Source organism: Haliotis rufescens, unplaced genomic scaffold, assembly GCF_023055435.1.
Source record: "Haliotis rufescens isolate VD_foot unplaced genomic scaffold, xgHalRufe1.0.p SCAF_33, whole genome shotgun sequence".
NCBI lineage: Eukaryota > Metazoa > Mollusca > Gastropoda > Lepetellida > Haliotidae > Haliotis > Haliotis rufescens.
In genome coordinates this window covers 4,083,075-4,108,373 of record NW_025964035.1, presented here as the reverse complement: position 1 = coordinate 4,108,373, position 25,299 = coordinate 4,083,075, and the positions used below count along the sequence as shown (strand labels likewise).

Below are 25,299 nucleotides of genomic sequence, written 5' to 3'. Positions count from 1 at the left end.
GGTATCATGGGCATATTGCTGAGTGCGGCGGAAAACAACAAACCAACCAACCAATTGCGTGGATCGAGGCTCATGATGTGAAGGGATTCCGGGGTAGAAAAGGTCTTCAGCAAACAATGCGTGGATCGATGCTCATGATATTAATCACTGAATTGTCTGGTCCAGACTCGATTATTTACAGACCGCCGTCATATAGCTGGAATATTGCTGAGTGCGGCGTTAAACAACAAACCAACCAACCAACCATGATGTGACGCACTGGATTGACTGGTCGAGACTCGATTTGTTTACAGACCACTGTCATAAAGCTGGAATATCGCTGAGTGCGGCGGAAAATAACAAACAAACATAGTAGCTGTGAAGAGAATTTTTTGGACGGCCACGAGTGCGACTTCTACAAAATAGACTAAACTTCCTTCCAAATCGTTGGGCAAAGTGCTTTAACGCGGAAGGGGATTATGTAAAAAAATATATCATTTGAATTTCGTTTAGTCACGTCGTTCCATGTGAGACTCAGAATGCAATGCAATGCCCATTCATTAATTCTATGCACGCGAATTACGAGTATATTGGTCGCAACTGTCAAATTACACAAAATGCATGTGCAGTGCGAATATAAGGGCTACTTCAAATGCAGCATACATATCGGATATCGGACCCGTGAAGATCCGGGGTAGAATAGATCTTCAGCAACCCATGCTTGCCGTAAAAGGCGACTAATCTTGTCGTAAAAGGCGACTAACGGCTTGCGTGGATCGATGCTCATGATATTAATCACTGGATTGTCTGAGTCGATTATGTACAGACCGCCGTCATATAGCTGGAATATTGCTGAGTGCGGCGTTAAACAACAAACCAACCAGCATGTCGGATATCGAAGAACGAATTTATAGATTCTCACATGTTACGAATGTTCTTCATAAAGTATCCGTACAGTATTATTGTGTATTATTTTTAGTTTATTGGCTTTTTATGTGTATACAAAAAATCTGATTATCTTGGATTGTATTCCTTTTATGCTGTATTTTAAGTAAGATAACGCAAGCAGGATCGTACATCATTTGTACAAATGTCCAGTTACTTGTGCGTATCCTTAGAAATAACAAATCTGAGCAAGTATCTTGATTTATAATGACAATTCATTAACTATATACATCAACTACCATATATATCACCAGTTGCTCAGGAAGCGAGCCCCAGACATAAAAACTCTCATTCCAAAGATAACTGACAATGGACACATGACAACTATTCTTGTTTTGATTGACAAGGCCTACGGGCAAGCTCAACGACTAACATCAGTGTTGTATTCTATCTCGAACAGTCGTGTTAAGCCCGTGGAGGCGTCGATGTACCATCGATGGGTGCCTATAGGATCGCATTCATAATTGGATTTGCATGGACCATCGGTAAGTGTTTGAAAGTATACTGTACATTCCTTTTTCGATATCATATTGAATAAAATAATTGATTGAAAAAGATGCTCATTACATTGAAATACAGTCCGCGTGCCATCGGTGGGTGCCCATTCATTCATAATTGGATTTGCATGGATCAATGGTCAGAGTTTTGAAAAAAAACCATGATGTACATTCCTTATTCGGTATTACATCGCATGGTAACAATATTGAGTAAACATTAAAAGTGACACAACCCTCTCCATATTCATAGGAAGGCTCTGCCAAAAGATGCGTCGATTTACAGTTCCGTCCTTATAATAAGCATGCGTCCATGAATCACTATCAAATAGTGATGATACCAGGTACAAGTCACAATAGGGTATTGAAAATAGGGAACGAACACTACATATGAATTCGAGCTATTTTTATGTATATGGAGGAAGGAACAATGTACAACCCTACCATTCATGTAGTGCGTTCGTAAGTTTTATATTGAACTTGTTCGGTCGAAGTCAAATAAAAATGGGGCGATGGTGTATAACAAGAAGGTTGCATTATATATCAAGTTTGTGGTGTATAACAAGAAGGTTACATTATATATGAAGTTTGTGGTGTATAACAAGAAGGTTGCATTATATATCAAGTTTGTGATGTATAACAAGAAGGTTGCATTATATATCAAGTTTGTGGTGTAAAACAAGAAGGTTGCATTATATATCAAGTTTGTGGTGTATAACAAGGAGGTTACAGTATATATCAAGTTTGTGGTGTATAACAAGGAGGTTACATTATATATCAAGTTTGTGATGTATGACAAGAAGGTTGCATTATATATCAAGTTTGTGGTGTATAACAAGGAGGTTACATTATATATCAAGTTTGTGATGTATAACAAGAAGGTTGATTTATATATCAAGTTTGTGGTGTAAAACAAGAAGGTTGCATTATATATCAAGTTTGTGATGTATAACAAGAATGTTGCATTATATATCAAGTTTGTGGTGTAAAACAAGAAGGTTGCATTATATATCAAGTTTGTGGTGTATAACAAGGAGGTTACAGTATATATCAAGTTTGTGGTGTATAACAAGAAGGTTACATTATATATCAAGTTTGTGGTGTATAACAAGAAGGTTGCATTATATATCAAGTTTGTGATGTATAACAAGAAGGTTGCATTATATATCAAGTTTGTGGTGTATAACAAGGAGGTTACATTATATATCAAGTTCGGGGGTATGAATAAGAAGGTTCCATTATTTATCAAGTTTTTTTATGTGGGAACAAAAAGCTGCATTCTATATCAAGTGTTCGTGGTGTATAACAAGAAGGTTGCATTATATATCAAGTTTGTGGTGTATAAATAAGAGGGTTGTATTATATATCAAGTTCATTGGGTATAGTCAAGTAGGTACCATGTGGAGCAATCCTTTACCACACCTTGTAGCCAAAGGCATGTTTTACATCCTTGTGACCCTTCATTGTAAACCTTGCTAATCCGCACATCTTTTCAATGCTTTACAATGCCTTGTGTCCCGTAGTGGTTCATTCTGATAGTGGTACATTCTTATAGGATCCAATACAGAAATACAATGGGATAAAACATGATACGACTCAAGAAAATATCTCCAATCTTCAGACTAGGGTATTGCGCGTTAAAGGATGATGTGTCACAATCTTCCCACTCCCTTAAATCGCTCAATCAAAACAAAGTTATGTTGTTGTGACCTGTTGTGACAAGGTAAATAAAAGGGTTGGGTTCTTACGTTCACATATTGAATGAATGATTAATAATTATTCTACCATAAATAATACACGAAGCAATTGTCTCTTAAGTCACAATAACCACCTCTGATTGGCCCGTTAGCTTGACGACTGCACCACCACACGAGCTACTATGAAGAGAAGTGATTTTTCTCAATCCTTGTGAAGATCCGGGGTAGATTAGGTCTTCAGCAACCCATGCTTGCTGTAAAAGACTATGCTTGAGGCGACAAACGGGATCGGGTGGTCAGGCTCGCTGACTTGGTTGAAGCATGTCATCCTGTCCCAATTGCGTGGATCGATGCCTATGTTGCGGGATTGTCTGGTCCAGACTCGATTTTTTACAGACCGCCGTCATTTCGCTGGAATATTGCTGAGTGCGGCGTTAAACAACAAACAATCAATCGATCAACTCATCAATGATCCATTCATATACTTTACACTGCTATTTTGACTTTTACAGCCTAATGAAATCTGTTTCGGTAGTATTTTAGACTGATTATTCACTGGAGTTGAAGTTTTATATTTACGTAGTTAAACAACCCACTCAGAACACTGGACTCCCCGTCGTGATATTGCTGGAATATTTTAAAAAGCGGAGTAAAACCACACTCACTCACTCACTCACTCACTCACTCACTCACTCACTCACTCAGAACACCCATGTTGCTTCACTCAATATTGTATCTTTGCGTCCAATTTTGTCATGGTAGAATGGAGATAATCAGACAGTGGTGTCATGCAGATCATGCAGAGATTGTTTATATCATAATTAGCCAGGCCGTCTCCATGGGAAGGAGTGTTAAGTACATCCTCAATCAGATCACAACAGCAATCGTGACAAGCAATGACAGACTGGTCGTGCTCTACTTGTCATTGTTTAATAAACACATTTTATCAATACATGTACTACTAATGTGGCGACATTGTAATCTGTAAGGCTAAGTCTATGGCTAAAGCCAGTCTTTGGCTACCAGTGTTACAACATTGCCTTGGGATATTAGGGGGCATAGATGTCCGAGTCCTCAGGTTGATGTGTGGAGCCGTGTTCCTTTGGTGAACTAGTTCACTGCGTCAAATCGATAGGACCATCATCCTAGACAAGTTAGATGTAATGTTTCTATGTATGATTTGCGATTTCATTTTAGAAATAGCGATACAAGGTGCTATACAGGACAAGACACAATGTATTCATAGACCCATGGCCAGAACTTTTTATAGTCATTTAAAGACTCATTTTATAAGGTCTAGGAGTGCAATATGCGGATACAAGATAATGTTCACTCGAGACATGCTCCACGTCAAACCCGTTCAGTAATTGGCCAAATTGATTCATTGTCTGACCTTGATTAAAGATATGTAAAACATTGCATTAATGACACTCGTATAATTTTAAAAGATCTATGCAGGACAAGAAAACGTTAGGGATCATGAATATTTGCGAGTTCACTATTTCATGAAATTATCCCCAAAATTATTCATGATCCCTAACTTGTTTTGTTCGGTATAGACTTTTACAACGCAGGTTCCTGTGGACTGCGTGTATGGGCACCCCGACGGCGTGTTACGTTGGTCAAAATACCAATCACTGGTGTGTTTGGCCCATCTACCGACTTCTCGGTGATCGAATCACCCACCTTCCGCTCTCTGGGCAGAGACGGCGCTTCAGAGACGTCAATGCTGATAGTACCTTACACTACACGAGATTGATCGTTTGTAGATATAGACAGCTATATGTTGCGGGAAATGACAACATTCCTAATACAGCCAAGATGTCTGGGCTCAGGAACGCGCCGCGTGGATATAGATCTGGGCTACGACAAACAAGCATTAATTGATGTTTTATGTCAAACAGGTTGCTGTAAAACTGATTAATGACGGGCACAGTCGTGGAGAAAATAGAAACAGGCTCTTCGAATAGCCACTGTATGCCAAACGTATATACATATATATCCAATATAAAGGTCGATACTCACTGCCCTGTCGCCCTTTGGTTAATAAATGTCGGCTAAATTCAACTGCAGAGATGAAATTTGAAACTATACAGCATTGAACAACAGTCTAAAGCTTCAGATTGTGATGAAGGTGTTCATAGTCATGCCGGAATATAATGTGAGAAACCCATTTTGTGGTTCCCCACCTTAGTAATGTCAAATTTGGCTAAAAGCATCGTGAACCCGAAAAAATGTTTAATTATAAATTTTCGTTGCACTTGAAACCATTAGGATCCTTGGTTAGAATTGGCAACCCCCCGCCGCCTACCTGTATAGGTGCAAACTGTGGTTGTCGAGGAGACTTAATGGATCGGGTGGTCAGACTCGGTGATATTGGTGTCATCGCAGCCTGTTCTAACACACAGTTCACTGGGCGGAACTGGTCAAGGTATTGTTTGTTTGTTGTTTAACGCCGCACCCAGCAATATTCCAGCTATATGACGGCGGTCTGTAAATAATCGATTCTGGACCAGACAATCCAGTGATTGACATCATGAGCATCGATCCACGCAGTTGGGATAGGATGACATGCATCACCCAAGACAGCGAGCCTGACCAACCGATCCCGTTAGTCGCCTTTTACGACAAGCATAGTCGCCTTTTACGGCAAGCATGGGCTGCTGAAGACCTATTCTTCCCCAGATTTTATATGATATAAGAGGTTCCCGATGTATCAGTAATGTAAAGGTTATAAAAATGTATAGATCTATCTAGAGAGATGATCATAAAGAGTTCCTTATATACTAGGGATGCAAGAACAATGTGAGGATGCATCTATACATTGCGTACAGGGTGCGTAATGCGTCGTTAATGCAAATACTAGTATTCTAACGGAAAAAGGTAGCTGTGCGTCATATAACGTGGTGTAAATGTTGTTTTTGAAATTAATAGCATAATATTTAGTCATTCGTCTGATCAGTGTTAACAATTTCACAGATGGAGGTGACACCAAAACGTTGTTCCCGTCAGGTACCGTGGTTTTTTGGGTGTACCCAACAGCGTTCGACTTGTGGTCGAGGAAGTATCAAGTTTTAGGATATTTAATGGGATAATTTTCAAATTTATGTTGGAATGGGCATACAGATTGTAATGTGTAGCAACTGATAAGTCTCGTGAGTGTTTGATTTCTGCAAAGTGTTCCTTGATCCTAATGCACGTGTTGTTTCACAATTTATTATCTGTTGATGTGAATTAGGTATTTTACAGTCACGTGGATATAGACATATATAAGTATGTTAGATGATAAATCGCTTGTTAGGAAATTATAACAATTCAGAGTGTCATTACACAATTTCAGTGTAAATTTTAGACGTAGATGTGAAAAAAAGGATGTTGAAATGTGTATCTATCTATCTATCTATCTATCTATCTATCTATCTATCCATCCATCTATCCATCCATCCATCCATCCATCCATCCATCCATCCATCTATCTATCTATCTATCTATCCTGAGTTGACTGACTGTGAACGTGTGACGGTTTGTGTTTAAACATTCCCACCAGGTATCCTCCAAACCAGAGCTTCTTTTATTTCACTCTGTCTTGAACATATTTTTATGCTTTTTCCAGTGCTGCAAGTCGATGGCCAGCCAATCCATTATTCTGAGAGGAAGGCGTCGAGGCAGCCAGTGCCCTACAACTCCGGTTATCATGTAGAGACATCGTATGACACCAACCATGGATCGCCCAGCGGCGAGACCAGGATAGTCACGCTTCCTCCAACAAACCTAAAACCATCAAGGCAACCAGTGCCGTTCTCCGGCAAGACTGAAACATCATCATCTTATGCCTTCCCTGACCAGAAGCCTCATCGTCAGCCAGTGCCTAAAGCTGACCGATGGGCTGAGCAACACACTTCTGATCCTAGAAATCAAACATTTGTTGCATCTGTTCGACGAGACAAGTCACAATTCGAAAGGAGACCATCACGACAACCTGTACCTTCAGCACCATCTGTACCAAATGAAGGTTCTTTAAAAGACGAGCCCATTAAACCAGTCCCCAAAATACCATCTGTACCAGCGGGCAACCAAATCGCAAAAACATCCCCATCGGCGTCGGTAATACCATTATGGAAGCAGGCACCCGAGACGCCATGGCAACCAAACATTGGTGGCTATCAACCATACTCTTTAAACTACAATTCCAGACCAAACAACCATCTTAGCTGGAACCCAATTGTTAACGTGGCTCGTCAGTACCAAATGAAACGACAAGGGCTCAGCCAATACCGTACTGGGAACCCATTGAGCATCTGGGGTCTTTCTGGTAGACAGATCAATAGCAACTACATGTACAGAGAGATGGTTCCAGCAGACAACTACGCAGGAAACGCCTACGACAGTCATCTCAGCTCCTTCGGCGTCGTTGACTACAACGGTCCATGCAGAAGGCTGTGTACAATGTACTGCTCCCTTGGGTACGACGTTGATATAAAAGGATGCCCTGCATGTAACTGTCAACGTCCAGGTATGTTGGCTACAGCATTAGTTCAGAAAAGAGAAAATTATGAGAATGAGAATTAGAGAATAGTGAGTGAGTGAGTTGGGTTTAACGCCGCTTTTAACATTATTCCAGTTATATCACGGCGTGTCAGCTTAATGCGTAAGGAAAGGCCCAAATGATGCAGGTCTCAGACGTTTACCACTTCGGTGAAACCCACGAGCACGGGTATGGTGCTGATAAACCTAGAAACATAATCGGGGCGAACCGGGATTCGAACCCACAATCATAGGTTTCTGGCGTGTCCAAGGGACTCAACTCTGCACAGCGAATCGCGACGCCTTAGACGACTGGGCCACACTGCCCGCGAATTAGAGAATAACCAAGATCTACGAGGATTTACAGATTATCCGTCCCGAGACAATGAATGGTGTTAACTCCTTGGTGATTGACTTACATCATTCATAAGTGAAGAACAAATAATCCGTAATCCAAGTTTTGAGTCGGTTATTCGATATGCTGCTCATTGACATTTTAAGAGAAATTGAAGCAAGACCTTTGAAATGTTAATCCGCCATTTATACTTCACTAAAGGCAGCCTATTGTCAGATGACGCAGTGTAATCAAATTGTGACATCATGAACAAAGGATGACGTCTTATCGTATTTTCCTAACAATGAAACATTCTTATTAAAGTTGATTAACTGTTTATTAAGTGTGTTTGAGCAATACTGTTGCCTGAATTGAAGGGCATCGTGTCAGTGCGTTTAGTATAGAATGTCTTGTGGAGTAGAGTTCTCTTAAGGACATTACCTCAAGTAAAAAACCGTAATTATTGATGTTGATTCATAGCGATAGCATTGTTAAAAGGTGCCGGCCATCCTACGTACATTGGGTAAGTACAATTTGTCTGCCAACCGTACGCTTTCCAAACATGTGCCGTATCTGTCCCACAGCGTGTGCCATTCTGATCAAAATAAGCCTTCCAAATTAAGTGTGATGTTACTTTAGCGATGCTTCTTGTTCATCAAGTTGACATGAAAATATACTATCTACCCTATGCTATTGTGATAATACATGTGAGTCCTCACACATTGTACGATTTTGACTACACCATAAGCATGTGTTACGAATCACTATACAATGGTGATGGTACCAGGTACGTATAACGAAACACCTGCTTAATTAAGAATTACAATTTACCCGTGAAGATTCCGGGGTAGAATAGGTCTTCAGCAACCCATGCCTGCCGTTAAAGGTGACTATGCTTGTCGTAAAAGGTGACTAACGGGATCGTGTGGTCAGGCTCGCTGACTTGGTTGATGCATGTCATCGCTCCCAATTGCGTGGATCGATGCTCATGATGTCAATCACTGGATTGTCTGGTCCAGACTCGATTATTTACAGACCGCCGTCATATAGCTGGAATATTGCTGAGTGCGGCGTTAAACAACAAACCAACCAACCAAAGAATTACAATTATACAATTTCCAAGGAGAATGGACACACATTGTTTTGTAACAAACTTAATCATGGGCGCTTACTGTACGATATACGGCAGCCGTTTATGCGTGTTTAACAAAATGCTTTGGCTCAAACATGTCCGTAAAGTTTAGCTTTATATGTTCCAAGGAAACAGTGATTAGCATATACACTACTGCTCACAACTATTTACCTCTTAAATTTGAAAAAGCTTCGCAAGAGTACCGTGGGAGTTCCGTACCACTTTCGCCGCTTCTTGAATACCGCAACGTACTGTGGTATGTTAGCAAAAATACCGCATATTACAAGTATATATCGCCAAAAACAATCACGGAAAATCAGCAAAAGAGAGGTAGGTACTTGTGAGCAGTAGAGTATTATGCAATATTGATGTGTTTGCATCGTCTTTATCCAGCAGCATCGTTTGCCTGTCCTCGTCGCTATTGTAATCAGCATTGTCCTTACGGCCAGGAGAAGGATGTATTCGGCTGCAGCACATGTACATGCAAGTCATTTAGTGGTATGAGTACCATCCATGTATATCAGTCCTTTAAGGCTTCTACAGCCATACCAAGAATGAGAGTTGCCATTGTCAGATCGTAGCTGAATCCAGTAGGCATAGCCAGCCATTTCATCACAACGTGATTCAGTTGGCAGGATTTGAATTTTATTTTGTATCCTTATGATCCCCTGTGGTATTTTAGTATTTGTACCCGTGACAATTTCGGGGTAGAATAGATCTTCAGCAACCCATGCTTGCCGTAAAAGGTGACTATTCTTGTTGTAAAAGGCGACTAACGGGATCGGGTGGTCAGGCTCGCTGACTTGGTTGATGCATGTCATCTATCCCAATTGCATGGATCGATGCTCATGATATAAATCACTGGATTGTCTGGTCCAGACTCGATTATTTACAGACCGCCGTCAAATAGCTGGAATATTGCTGAGTGCGGCGTTAAACAACAAACCAACCAACCAACCTTTATGGCTTCTACAACCATACAAAGAATTAGAGTTGCCATTGTCAGACCGCAGCTGAATCCAGTAGGTAAAGCCAGCCATTTCATCACAACGTGATTCAGTTGGCAGGATTTGAATTTTATTTTGTATCCTTATGATCTCCTGTGGTATTCTAGTATTTGCATTTCAACAGTTTTTCAACCCATTTCAACAACAGTGCCTTGTTCCGCAACGGTCACTTAGCTACGTCTTGTCTTAGAGTAAGTAAGGATAAGAATTTATAGATGAACAACTTCTTTATTACAATTAAGAGCGACATTTCGGTGTCGGTTCTAACACCGTTATCAAGCGAGTGATATACAGAGTGTGGTTGGCAAGTATATATACAAGTAGGAGGCAATGTTTATACAGTAATAGTATCTACTCTACTGTATAAACATTGCCTCCTACTTGTATATATACTTGCCAACCACACTCTGTATATCACTCGCTTGATAACGGTGTTAGAACCTACAACGAAATGTCGCTCTTAATTGTAATAAAGAAGTTGTTCATCCATAAATTCTTATCCTTACTTTATACTGCAACTTCTAAATGCCTATCAAAGAAGTTGTGTTAGAGTGTGAGAGTTATAAATTTACGCTAAGCTATATTCTTGGGCAAGGAAGGAGCGTTGAGTTCCCCAATCCTTCACTCACAATATGACACATAAATACAGGATTATAGATACGCTTGACTTTCATTTCCCTTTGAACTCAAAGGTGCACGCGTATTTCAAATATTTTTGATTGATCAGGCAATTTAAATGCAATCGGAAACGCTGGAAAACAGATACCGGCAAGGCGTGTTACCGTAGGCATTGTCTTCTGGGAATGTTCATTATCAATCACGAGAATGACAAGACCAAGTCATGTCTGGGGTATATTTCGATCAGATTATATGTATCTGCTTGCGTCTGCTCTAACAAATGTCGCCGCCATTGATCAAATGTTCAACATGCAGTCATGATGAAGTCATCAGGAGAATAATTGCTCCCAGCAACATGGCTTGATGATTCACGAGGCAATTGTATTCATAACGTACCTGTCTTCGTGTGTGTGTGTTTTTTGGTGTTTTTTTTGGTGTGTGGTCGTTGTTTAACGCAAAACCCATCAATGTCCCATCTATACAGCAGCGGACTGCAAGTTATGTAGCCTGAACAAGATCAAGCAAGTCACTTAGCCCAGGGCCTTCATATAAATTCCAATGTGTCGACATTTGTTAGCGCGTAGGAACATTTGTATTTAAATCTCGACAACCACCAGTCGTAAACAGTGGCCTTGTATTTTGGCAAGTGGCGGTGTATCGCCACTCTCACTGTCAATTACTACTATATCCTAAATGCCTCTTATATCCAGGACAGTTACTTCAATCTGATATATGAAAAACAAATGTATCCTCGACGTTTTCACAAACTCCGTAGCTTCAAATACGAAATATCAGCATTGCTTTGGTAGCCACTGCAAACCATCCCATCGTGTCTACGTTTAATCGTACCACTAACCTACCATTAGATACATAAATCAAGAGTGGCAGTTCGCTCGTCACGCCGAAGACCCGGATTCGATTCCCCCATGGGACCTATGTGTAAAGCCCATTTCAGGTCTGCCCTTTCGTGATATTGACTCACTCACTCACTCACTCACTCACTCACTCACTCACTATCGATACCACTAACACATATGTTAGCATACCTTTTAGGATGCAACGATTCACTCCTATCATTATGTCAGTAACATTAATCTACGATGATATACAGATCAATCTCCATGTAAAATGACACCACAATGAATTGTTAAATGATATGGAAGACACTGATCATGATGGATTTAGCTTGTACGGTCGTGACTATCAATAAGTCCCCCACACAGGTCCTGAAACATAAAAAAAACACAAGTAGTTCATTGGCAAGTCTAGATTTCTTCATTTTAAAAAAAAATGAAAATGACAATTTAAAAAAAAAATGAAGCGATTCTCTGTTTTCATTTTTCTTATATATTAAAAGACAATTGTCCCGTGAGGAGACGGTTTAGAATTGGTCTTCAGCAACCAATGCTTGTTGTAAGTGGCGACTAACGGGATCGGGTGGTCAGACTCGTTCATTGATTGATGTGGTTAATCGTATCCCATTTGGGTAGCTCGATGCTCATGATGTCAACCACTGGGTTGTCTGGTCCAGATTCGATTATTTCAATACCGCCGTCATATAGCTGGAATATTGCTGAGTGCGGTGTTATACAACAAACAAACAAATTGTTGGTTATTGAATGTACATCCCACGGTCCCTAGCACTAACAAAGAAACAAATATTAAAAGACAACTGAAAATCTGAAAATAAATGGCAGTGTGAAAGGTACATTCTGTAAAAATTTTAGGCTTTGCTCTTCTTTCAGGGATGCTGATTGAGTACATTCGGAGCCTTCCCTATGACCCCGGAATCCTTTTCTCTGAGTAGACTACACAGCATAATGCCGATTTCCTCCAAGCGTGCATACCACGCACATATCACACATATGTATAGACACTGCTCTGTCATTGTTTAAATATATTAAATCGCTTGTCAGTTGTATATTGTTGTTTATTGTATGTCCCTTGCAAATGAGATCAGTGTCACAACTTCAAGGCATAAAAAGGATTCTCAGAAAGGTGACATCCTGTATGTCCATCGAACAGGTCTGGTTTGTCGTCTGTGGCATTGAATGTGCCCAGATTGATTTCACAACTCTTTGAGGTACAATCGAAAGTGCCCTTTCTACGATGATTTCGAAGAAAGAACGCTTATGTATGTTTTCAGGCTAGGGAATTCCCAGGAGTTTCCCCAGGAATGTGGAAGTAGTCCGTCAGTGTTTACGTCATTTCATCTCGTGAAAAACGTATGAACGTCAAATTGTGTCGATCATACACTTATGAACGTCAGTTCCGCGGTCATGGGACCGACCTCTCGTCCAATGGAAAAGCCGTAAATCGTGTAAACTTCAAATTAAAAAATATTATTCTTTGAAAATTGGTTAACGTCAAAAACATTTAGTGAGACGGGTCTTATCGCTTTAATTTCTGATGCAGTCTGATACAAATTGTGTTGTTTCCAGTTTATATATTTGTTCTATTTAAAACAACGTCTCCCAGTTTCCATATGACATCTATGACAATTGCTTACATTGCATTCAAACATTGATGATAGATCTGTAATAAATGTCACAGGTAACCTTGTGAATTGCTTGAAGCCTTTGGCAAGGTCGCGCAACTTGATGCATGTAGAAACAAGACCTATTGAGGACACGACCGCCTGTACCTTTGGGAGAATCCACCTACTGGAGATATATTAGAGCATCAAAGCAACTTGGAACATGACCTCATGAACTTGGCAACATGGCCTTATATAACTGAAGGTGAGGTGTGGTTAAATGGGGTGTAACGTCGCGTCCAAGATTATTGCACTTATATAGTGACGTGCATGTACGTGTATGTGTTTGTGTGGCTGTTTGTACTAGACCGGACTGATGCCGATTTATAGTGCTAGCGCAATGAGATACCATGCCGCAGTTTCACATGAATACGCCACTCAGACACAGTATACTGACTCCGAGCCGACCAGTCCTTGTTTTAGCCCCTTAATGCCGAGCGCCAGACAGGGTAACAACAAGTACCATCTTTTAACGTCTTTTGGTATGGCGCGGCCGGTGATAGAACCCCGGACCTTCCGCTCTCCGGGCGGACGCTCTATCACTAGACCACGGAGGCGGTCTATATAACTGAAGAGTGTGTTCATGTTTGTTATTGTTATTTGTTGTTTAATGCCGCACTCAGCAATATTCCATCTATATGACGGCGGTCTGTAAATAATCGGGTCTGGACCAGACAATCCAGTGATTGATATCATGAGCATCGATCCACGCAATTGGGATACGATCATTTGCATCAACCAAGTCAGCGAGCTTGACCACCCGATTTCGTTAGTTGCCTCTTACGACAAGCATAGTCGCCTTTTACAGCAAGCATGAGTTGCTGAAGACCTATTCTGACCCGAATCGTCACGGGTCTTGGAATTATCTCAGTCAAGTCGGCATATAAGGATATGATAACGTGTCATTCCCATTCTTATATACCCGGATGTATCCCAGTTCAGACATAGTGTTTGTTTGTTTTGTTTGTTTGTTGTTTAACGCCGCACTTAGCAATATTCTAGCTATATGACGGCGGTCTGTAAAAAGAATCCCGTTAGTCGTCCTCTGACGACAAGCATGGGTTGCTGAAGACTGATTCTTTCCCGGTGTATTCACGGGACCAGTATGAGTAAGGCTGTTCTGCCATACCGGTAGCACCCATACTGTTATCTACACAGAGCACGTCATCAACTCGTAGTTGGTTCACTAAAATACACTCATGTTAAAGTGCATGTGTTTATTCGATGAAATAATACTCATTTCTGTTCTTAATGTAACAATGCACCTTTAAAAGTGATCCCCGCACTGTCTAAAGAATTTTATTTCATATTACAATAGCCAAATGATTCTGTAAATAACGTCTCCTTGTTATCACTATATATCAACGCACCTGATTAAAATGACAACCTGTCGGTCAAATGTGTCAGTTTAAAGGCGTTGGTTTCAGACACACCATGCATAAATCATGCATTGTGCATTGAGTGTAAGAAAATGGACATTTATAGACAATAGATGCCACTTAATTCCGAGGTTGCATCTAAGTGAGAACGTTCCGTCTCGAGGAAAAAGCTCTTGGGAAAATGAAAAACATCAGCAACCCCAGTCTGGATTATTTGAGACACTAACGTGTAAACATTAAAACACCAACTATATGTCACTAGCTGGAACATGCTTGAGTGAAGTTTCCAGTTCTGACATATATGAGGTGGAGTTTCCAGATAAGACGTATATGAGGAGTGAGGTGAGTGAAGTTTCCAGCTCAGACACAAATGAGACGAGTGGAGTTTCCAGCTCGGACACACATGAGGTGAGTGGAGTTTTCAGTTCAGACACGCATTAGGTGAGTGAAGTTTTCAGTTTAGACACATATGAGGTGAGTGAAGTTTCCAGCTCAGACACAAATGAGACGAGTGGAGTTTCCAGCTCGGACACACATGAGGTGAGTGGAGTTTTCAGTTCAGACATACATGAGGTGAGCGGAGCTACCGCCCAGACGTACATGAGGTGAGCGGAGCTACAGCCCAGACGTACATGAGATGAGCGGAGCTACAGCTCAGACGTACATGAGGTGAGCGGAGCTACCGCCCAGACGTACATGAGGTGAGCGGAGCTACAGCTCAGACGTACATGAGATGAGCGGAGCTACCGCCCAGACGTACATGAGATGAGCGGAGCTACAGCCCAGACGTACATGAGATAAGCGGAGCTACAGCTCAGACGTACATGAGGTGAGCGGAGCTACAGCTCAGACGTACATGAGATGAGCGGAGCTACCGCCCAGACGTACATGAGGTGAGCGGAGCTACAGCTCAGACGTACATGAGATGAGCGGAGCTACCGCCCAGACGTACATGAGATGAGCGGAGCTACAGCTCAGACGCAAATGAGGTGAGCGGAGCTACCGCCCAGACGTACATGAGGTGAGCGGAGCTACCGCCCAGACGTACATGAGATGAGCGGAGCTACCGCCCAGACGTACATGAAGTGAGCGGAGCTACAGCTCAGACGTACATGAGATGAGCGGAGCTACAGCTCAGACGTACATGAGATGAGCGGAGCTACAGCTCAGACGTACATGAGATGAGCGGAGCTACAGCTCAGACGTACATGAGATGAGCGGAGCTACAGCTCAGACGTACATGAGATGAGCGGAGCTACAGCTCAGACGCAAATGAGATGAGCGGAGCTACAGCTCAGACGTACATGAGGTGAGCGGAGCTACAGCTCAGACGTACATGAGGTAGGCGGAGCTACATCTTCGACATACAAGAGGTGAACGGAGCTCTAGCTCAACCTCCGGGCGATTCCTCCGAGCAGCACATCCTGCTCGTGCACAAGCAGTCGGAATAAAAGCCTTCATGGACGTGTACATGAAGACGGACATTTGATTGCAGTGAATACAGATAGAGGTGTTAACGTCTTAATCATTGTGCGTAACAATGGTCAGCAAAACAAGAGACACAAGTGACAGTGGTTCTGAACTATGTCCGTAGGCCTTATCAATTTCGCTCTTGGTTGTTTAGACCGCCTCCGTGGTCTAGTGGTAGAGCGTCCGTCCGGAGAGCGGAAGGTTCGAGGTTCGACGCCCGGCCGCGCCATACAAAAAGACGTTAATAGATGGTACTTTTTGTTACCCTGTCTGGCGCTCGGCATTAAGGGGCTAAAACAAGGACTGGTCGGCTCGGAGTCAGCATACTGTGTCTGGGTGGGGTATTCATGTTAAACTGCGGCATGGTATCTCAGTGAGCTAGCACTATAAATCAGCATCAGTCCGGACAAGTACAAGCATGCACGTCGCTACATAAGTGCAATAATCGTGGACGCAACCGTTACGTTAAACCCCATTTCACCTCACCTCAACTTGGCTTGTTTAAGATAATGGAACGTTTTTAGTACTGTTGCTTTGTAATATTCCTTTAATTTACAATTTCTATAATTTCTCACTACTTCTGGTCATATCGCATGCATCGTGATAAACTTATGTTTTCTTAAATATTTCTTGCTTTTCAATTTACCCATATTAACACAGTCGCACAAAGATAAGACGTAGGCATAAATCTTACTGCTGCTTATTTAACGTGTGCAGATTAAGGAGACATTGGATGCGGATTAAACACGAAGCAATGAGGAGGGACCCTTTAGACCTAAGTTATTACTTATAGTAATGGTTGCCTGACATTGGGCCGATTGACAAAGAGTGAGTGGGTAAGTGAGTATTGTTTTACGCCGCTTTTTAGCAATATTCCAGCAATATCACGGCTTCACACATTGTACCCATGTCGGGAATCGAACCCGGGTCTTCGGCGTGACGAGCCAACGCTAGGTTACCCGACCGCCCGATTGACAAAGAATGGCGGCCATTTGACAGGTTAAAGTTGACACTGCACAGTAGAAATACATTAGGAAATAGGAAATGTCTTAACAGCCATCCATGCGGACATGGTGTCAAGTTTAGGGGATGGTGTTCCTTTCTTTACTGATGTTAAGGGATAGGTAGTGGAGTTCAAGAGGGAAGACAGGGGCTTGGACATGTTCCAAGGTCAGGAAGACCTTCAACTATCATCACTAAAGAAAATGTTCATTCCATAATTATTTTGGATGATCTACGACTCACCACACATCACATAGCTATAGCCAATACAGTAATAATCTCTCATGAGAAGAGTTGCCTAGAAGTGTGTGGACCTCGGAGGAGATTATGCTCTCAGCAACCAACCCCATCAACTCATATTTAGATCAAAACTTTTCGGACCGTGGCGGGCCGTCAACACAACCTAACTCGTTTTAGCATTGGTATTTTCAAGTAGAAAACCTTGAAAGAGACGTATTAGTTAATTCTTTTAAACAATTCTCAGGCCATTATGCTTGAGTGAGTGAGTGAGTTTCAGGATCTGTGTGGGGGACTTATTGATAGTCACGACCGTACAAGCTAAATCCATCATGATCAGTGTTTTCAATATCATGGGTATACATCATGGGGAACAGGGGATGTCATAAACAGTCTTCCATATCATTTAACAATTCATTGTGGTGTCATTTTACATGGAGATTGATCTGTATATCATGGTAGATTAATGTTACTGACATAATGATAGAAGTGAATCGTTGCATCCAAAAGGGTATGCTAACATATGTGTTAGTGGTATCGATATCCATTCTCTCAGCCTGAGTGAGTGAGTGAGTGAGTGAGAGAGGTTTAACGCCGCTTTTAACATTATTACAGTTAGATCACGGCGTGTCAGCTAAATGTGGGAGGAAAGCCCGAAGTGATGCAGTTCTCAGACGTTTACCAATTCGGTGAAACCCACGAGCACGGGTATGGTGCTGACAAACCTAGAAACATAATCATTATGCTTGAAGCATACACTCATCGGAAGTTCGAATCCCAAATAATTCTCTGTCATGGTCATTGGTATGTCAGCACCGTTGTCGTATTGTGTACCACAAATGTTGACATGGGTGAATTTGACATCATCCAATAGTAAGGGGCTGTTATATAAAATAAATTGCGATATCAGATTCCGTATTAAAATATGTCGCCAGCAACCTATGACAAACATGATGAATAAGTCACCTCAGTAAGCAACTGAAAAAATGAAACATGTGATTAAAACATCTCTCTTTGTCGGTTTGGGGGCACGGGTGGCCCAGTCGTCTAAGGCGCCGCAATTCGCTGTGCAGATTGGCGTCCCTTGGGCACGCCAGAAATCTATGATTGTGGGTTCGAATCCCGGTAAACGTCTGAGACCTGCATCACTTCGGGCTTTTCTCCCACATTAAGCTGACTCGCCGTGATATTACTGGAATACTGTTTAAAGCGGCGCTAAACCCAACGCACTCGCTCACTCACCGAAGTGGTAAAGGTCTAAGACCTGCATCACTTCGGGCTTTCCTCCCACATTAAGCTGACACGCCGTGATATAACTGGAATACTGTTAAAAGTTAAAAACACAACTCACTCACCCACTCTTTGGCGGTTGAAGTGTCATAACTGTTAAAAATGTTTTCTCTAAAGGGTCTTTGATCGATATGACAGGACAGGCCGCGTCACGACTTCGCTGTATCCTGACAGCTTCCTAATCTCTGTTTGAAGTTTCCTGCACCTCCAGATGTCCTTTCTGACATTTGACCCAAAGGGATACGGCTGACGTTAACTCAAACTCAAGAACATGACACATAACGCATTCATCGTATAATGCTTGATTTTGTAACATTGTTACGTTGTCACTTGTTTCCTGGACGACCAAGTGTATGTGTCCTTATCAGGTAAATGAGGGGCACCTGTCAAAGACAGTTAATCATAAAATGTGTGCGCGCGTCTGGAGCGGATGGAGGCTGTCAAAGATACGTAATGAAAGGGAACCAGTGAAATAATGTTTAACCTTAACAAGGTGCATACTGTCAAATATACGTAAACGTACAATGGTGTGTATGTGGAGGAGGGGCGGGCGGGGAGTTGGGGGAGGGGGGGGGGGGGGGGGGGGGGGATGCAATGAGCGACAATCCTAACAATGAAGGGGATCCTGTCTAAGATAAGTACCAATATAATGATAGAACCTCTCAAAGATATAAAACTATACAATCAAAGGGAACCTGTCAAAGATATATAACCATACAATCAAAGGGAACTTCTCAAAGATATATAATCATACAATCAAAGGGAACCCTTCAAAAATATACAGCTATACAATCAAAGGGAACATTTCAAAGATATATAATTAAACAATCAAAGGGAACCGGTCAAAGATATATAAATATTAATTAAAGGGTACCGGTCAAAGATATATGATCATACAATCAAAGGGAACCCGTAAAAGATATATAACCATACAATCAGATAGAAACCGTCAAAGATATATAACCATACAATCAAAGGGAAACCGTCAAAGATATATAACCCTACAATCAAAGGGAAACCGTCAAAGATATATGATCATACAATCAAAGGGAAACCTGTCAAAGATATATAACCATGCAATCAAAGGAAAACCATCAAAGATATATAACCATACAATCAAAGGGAACCCGTCAAAGATATATGATCATACAGTTAAAGGGAAACCGTCAAAGATATATAACCATACAATCAAAGGGAAACCGTCAAAGAGATATCACAAAACAATCAAAGGGAACCCGTCACAGATATATAACCATACAATCAAAGGGAAACCGTCAAAGATATATGATCATACAATCAAAGAGAAACCGTCAAAGATATATAATAATACAATCAAAGGGAGCCGTCCAAGATATATGATCATACAATCAAAGGGAAACCGTCTTAGATATAAAACCATACAATCAAAGGGAAACCGTCAAAGATATATAACCATACAATCAAAGGGAAACCGTCAAAGATATATAACCATACAATCAAAGGGAAACCGTCAAAGAGATATCACAAAACAATCAAAGGGAACCCGTCACAGATATATAACCATTCAATCAAAGGGAAACCGTCAAAGATATATGATCATACAATCAAAGGGAAACCGTCAAAGATATATAACCATACAATCAAAGGGAAACCGTCAAAGATATATAACCATACAATCAAAGGGAACCAGTCAAAGCTATATAACCATACATTCAAAAGGGAACCTGTCAAAGATATATAACCATACAATCAAAGGGAAACCGTCAAAGATATATAACCATACAATCAAAAGGGAACCTGTCAAAGATATATAACCAAACAATCAAAGGGAAACCGTCAAAGATATATAACCATACGATCAAAAGGAAACCTTCAAAGATATATAACCATACGATCAAAAGGGAACCTGTCAAAAATATATAACCAAACAATCAAAGGGAAACCGTCAAAGATATATAACCATACAATCGAAGGGAAACCGTCACAGATATATAACCATACAATCAAAGGGGAACCGTCAAAGATATATAACCATACAATCAAAGGGAAACCGTCCAAGATATATAACCATACACTCAAAAGGAAATCGTCAAAGATATATAATCATAGAATCAAAAGGGAACCTGTCAAAGATATAAAACCATACAATGAAAGGGAAACCGTCACAGATATATAACGATACAATGAAAGGGAAACCGTCAAAGATATATAACCATACAATCAAAGGAAAACCGTCAAAGATATATAACCATACAATCGAAAGGAAACCGTCACAGATATATGACCATACAATAAAAGGGAGCCCGTCACAGATATATAACCATACAATCAAAAGGAAACCGTCACAGATATATAACCATACAATCAAAGGGAACCCGTCACAGATATATGACCATACAATCAAAAGGAAACCGTCACAGATATATAACCATACAATCAAAGGGAAACCGTCACAGATATATGACCATACAATCAAAGGGAACCTCTCAAAGATATATAACCATACAATCAAAGGGAACCCGTCACAGATATATAACCATACAATGAAAGGGAATCAAATGTATAGCAATACATTCAAAGGGAAACCGTCAAAGATAGAAAAAATGCAATCAAAAGATACCTCTCAAAGACATATAACAAGACAACCAAAGGGAACAAGGATATATAAAATATAATCAAAGGATACCTCTCATAGATATACAACAATACAATCAAAGTGAAGATGTCAAAGATATGTATCCACTAAACAAGTGAAATAAGCTTTAACCGAACTGGTATGATGCTAAAAGATATCACACTTGAACAGTGAACTCTCAGCGGAGTGTTTCTCATGGCCCCGTGTTTTACCGGTAGATATACAAGATTGAGTATTAGTTTGCGTTGATGTGTTATATGTAATCACATGACCTGCCGTAAACTTAATGTAGATCCTCGACAAATGCTTTCCACTTCCTGCTGACAGATTAACCACGGCTCCCCGTCTCGACGGCTCGACTTATCCGCTGCTGAAGAAACCATTTGCAAAAAACAACACAGAATTAAGAGATGAAATTCGTCGGAAATTAACCGTACCCTAATCTTATAATAGATTTCCTATTTTAAACTGTCCGATTCATTTATTGAAGAATGCCTTGTGAAACTAAGGCAATCTCTCCTAAATCTCTCCCACTAATATTTTCATCTCAAAATGTCACATCACATTTATTCTGTTTACAAACACGTACATGAACACGTAACATAATCATATCCAACCTAAAGTTCACGACTCTATTCTATTTCGTTTACAACATATTTGACCATCCCACACAATTATGGAACGAACGACGCCATGTGACAAGTCAAAGGGCATGACCCAAAGTGACCTACATCTACACTAGGGGTGTCATGGGGCTGACAGCTTAGTCCGTATCTTTTCAAAGACATTCATGTGAGGTCGTTCTTACAGGAGATAGCCCGAACCTTGCACGGGGATCAAGACTTAATTAGTGAACTTTAACTTGTGCTTAACTGTCGTCGTTTATGATCAGAAAAAAATTCTTCGTCTGATTACCGTTTCACCTATGGAAACATTACTAGCCATTTGCGTTGGATAGCAGAACAGCACTGTTCAATCATGTTTAATAAATAAACGTGTTAAAACCCTTTCCATATCCTCCAGAAATATCTGCTGAAGGCAGATGCGATTGTACGATTCCGACCATATAATGAGCATGAATCACTATCAAATAGGGATGACACCAGGAGTTCCAAAACCAAACTGTACACAATACAGTAAACTACGTTTATAACGAACACGCAAATAACGAACTGACGGATATAACGAAATGTGTTTTGATCCCGTCCATTTGCTGTACATTTGCTGTATATATGCTGCATATATGCTTATAACGAACTACGGTTATATCGAACTAACATTAGTGGTCTCTTTGAGTTCGTTATAACCGTAGTTTACTGTAATAGAAGTGACAAAGCCATGTCCATAATCAAAATTAAGACATCCCCTAAGAGATGAGTCCATTGAACAATAACATTGTCATAAGCATGTGTTTATGAATCCTTTTGACATAGGGATGACACCAGGTCAAACCGAACAATACACAATAATAGAAGGTCATGTTCATAACCATAAGACATCTCTAATGACTCTGACCGCCTCCGTGGTCTAGTGGTAGAGCGTCCGCCTGGTGAGCGGAAGGTCCGGGGTTCGATCCCCAGCCGCGTCATACCAAAAGACGTTAAAAGATGTACTTGTTGTTACCCTGTCTGGCGCTCGGCATTAAGGGGCTAAAACAAGGACTGGTCGGCTCGGAGTCAGTATACTGTGTCTGAGTGGCGTATTCATGTGAAACTGCGGCATGGTATCTCATTGCGCTAGCACTATAAATCGGCATCAGCCCGGACTAGTACAAGCAGCCACACACACACATACACGTGCATGCACGTCGCTATATAAATGCAATAATCTTGGACGCGACGTTAAACCCAATTTCACCTCACCTCTAACATGATTATGGACATGTGTTTATATATCACTATCAAATAGTGATAGTCCAGGCTCTCTTAGAAGTTACATGTACGTGTACATGTATCATGAAATGTTGCAGGAAGTGATATGATAATTATGTTCGTATAATTGACCTGGTATTATGTAACTTGGTTCATCGTACACCAATGGCGTGACACGTTGTTCATAACATCAATCACTGGATTGTCTCTTTCGGACTATGTACAGCCGCTGTCAGATACTGATATATAGTTGGTGTGGCTTTAAACACAAACTTGCACACATGTATGTGTATCTTCAAATATGATCATGACCTCATGTTTGTTATTGCAAATGTAAACAAGATGTTGATACAGATCGTCATGGTAAATATTGTCGTGATAATATTGATGCAAGTTTACAGGTCGAGTATGACAGTACGGCTGGGCTGGGATTTGATCGTCCCATACGGCTCTTGCGCAAAAGATGTTTGATCAGTGTACGGAATTGAAGGCTTCAGAAAAGCTTTCAAAATGTTTAGCGGTAAACGTAGAGTGAGTTAGTTGAGTTTAACGCCGCTTTTAACAGTATTCCAGTTATATCGCGGCGTGTCAGCTTAATGTGGGAGGAAAGCCCCAAGTGATGCAGGTCTTAGACGTTAACCACTTCGGTGAAACCCACGAGCACGGGCATGGTGCTGACAAACCAGGAAACATAATCGGGGCGAACCGGGATTCGAACCCACAATCATAGGTTTCTGGCGTGCCCAAGGGACGCAACTCTGCAGAACGAATCGCGGCGCCTTAGACGACTGGGCCACCCGTGCCCCGGTACACGTGGAGGACATTTCCAAGTTTTATCATTGGCAAATATAATGCTCTATGCAATTCCCTATTTCGACTTGATATCCCGTGTTTGTTTCAGGTAAACAACTAACTTGCATTTGCATGTGTTTGCGAGAGAGCCACCGGGAGGATACGTGTCATCACTGTTTGATAGTGATTCATAGACACAGTCATGCTAATGATAGTGTCGGAACCGTATAACGGTCTCCGGCATTGACAGTGATTTCTTATTACTATGGATTTTTTTGTCGCTTTTACGTAAATAAAAATATAATAATCTATCCTCAAGCTTCACAAAAGTAAAAATAGTTCAGTGGACAGTTTGGCTTCTCCTTTCAGAGAGAATATTCTTACCTTGAAGCGGATGACTGAAAACTATTCTGTCTAAAATATATACTCCCACCCTACCTCAACCCATCCCCATCCCCAACTTATTGTACTATTTGTATACTACTGATTAGAATTATGTTTTACAGCATACCTTTCATTGCAGATGACTCACATTACACATCACTCATTTTAGTATTGCGCAGCTATTACAAAAATAAAAACAAGAATTTAATGCATATTTGAAAAAAGGACACAAGACACTACGTAAATCCATAGACAGGAAGGGAAGCTATGCACATGTAGTTCCAAGTTTCACGAGCTTATTAGCGCCACTTTCATCCTTGGTACTCCTATCTCGTCACAAAGAACTATATTACATTCCCTGCATTTGTTTTCAGAAATGTTGTTTTTAGAACAAAGTGACAGTTTTAATTAACTTATTTGAGTTATGTTTAAAAAACTACCTTTAAAAAGCATTTAAAACAACACGTTCCTCCTCAGTAGAGGCATCTAGTGAAGAAAATGCCATCTTGTAAAAAAGGCCTCTTGTAGGAACATCATAGAAGACGACGGCCCGTGCGTTCTTTGTTTTTCTTTTTGTGCTTAATCCTAAGACCTTCTAAAACTCGTGTTGACTCCGTAAAGCTAATTGCATAGCACCTGTCCTCTTTGTCGTCTTTAATCTTGACGTTAAACAGAATCGCATAACCTAAACCGGTAAAGGTTACCCAAACTAAACCGATTCTAGTTCCTCGAACTGAGTCTGGTGCGATAATGTCGTGATGATGCTGACATAGATATGTCGTAAAGATGTAAAACAATAGGAAACAATTCTAAAAAAGACGTGATGTAAATGCTCTTTGTTGAAAAAAACCCACCACGGAAGCGGCTTAATATTGCTTTTAAATCCAAAGGACGACATAACTGTAACCGGTTAAACCCAAGGCAAACAAACTGTGGCGAGTTCCCGAATGGGTTACACCCCCACGTTCTTGAAAGTTGACACAGATTTAGAAAG

General features: G+C 40.9%; 1 protein-coding gene across 5 annotated transcripts; it reads left to right on the top strand.

Moving 5' to 3' along the window:
* The first annotated feature begins 1,296 nt into the window (after positions 1 to 1,296).
* LOC124117539 lies at positions 1,297 to 12,651 on the top strand. 5 transcript variants are annotated; one of them, XR_006858292.2, is made up of 5 exons: positions 1,297 to 1,409; positions 6,729 to 7,628; positions 8,472 to 8,496; positions 9,502 to 9,603; positions 12,476 to 12,651. XR_006858292.2 is itself a non-coding variant. In XM_046479471.2 (4 exons), exons 1-4 carry the CDS (start codon positions 1,361 to 1,363, stop codon positions 12,535 to 12,537), a joined length of 1,113 nt encoding a protein of 370 aa, XP_046335427.2. In that variant the 5' UTR covers positions 1,297 to 1,360; the 3' UTR covers positions 12,538 to 12,651. The 5 variants fall into 5 exon arrangements, 3 of the variants coding, with proteins under 3 accessions (XP_046335427.2, XP_046335426.2, XP_046335428.2); XR_006858291.2 differs by having other exon boundaries at positions 9,499 to 9,603; XM_046479471.2 differs by lacking the exon at positions 8,472 to 8,496.
* The last annotated feature ends 12,648 nt before the right edge of the window (positions 12,652 to 25,299 follow it).

Excerpts from the sequence above, each read along its gene's own strand:
- LOC124117539 (XM_046479470.2), top strand. The coding sequence starts at position 1,361 with ATGGGTGCCTATAGGATCGCATTCATAATTGGATTTGCATGGACCATC. Across the intron at positions 7,629-9,498 it reads ATGTAACTGTCAACGTCCAG|CAGCATCGTTTGCCTGTCCT; the intron begins GTATGTTGGCTA and ends GTCTTTATCCAG. Across the intron at positions 9,604-12,475 it reads TACATGCAAGTCATTTAGTG|GGATGCTGATTGAGTACATT; the intron begins GTATGAGTACCA and ends CTCTTCTTTCAG.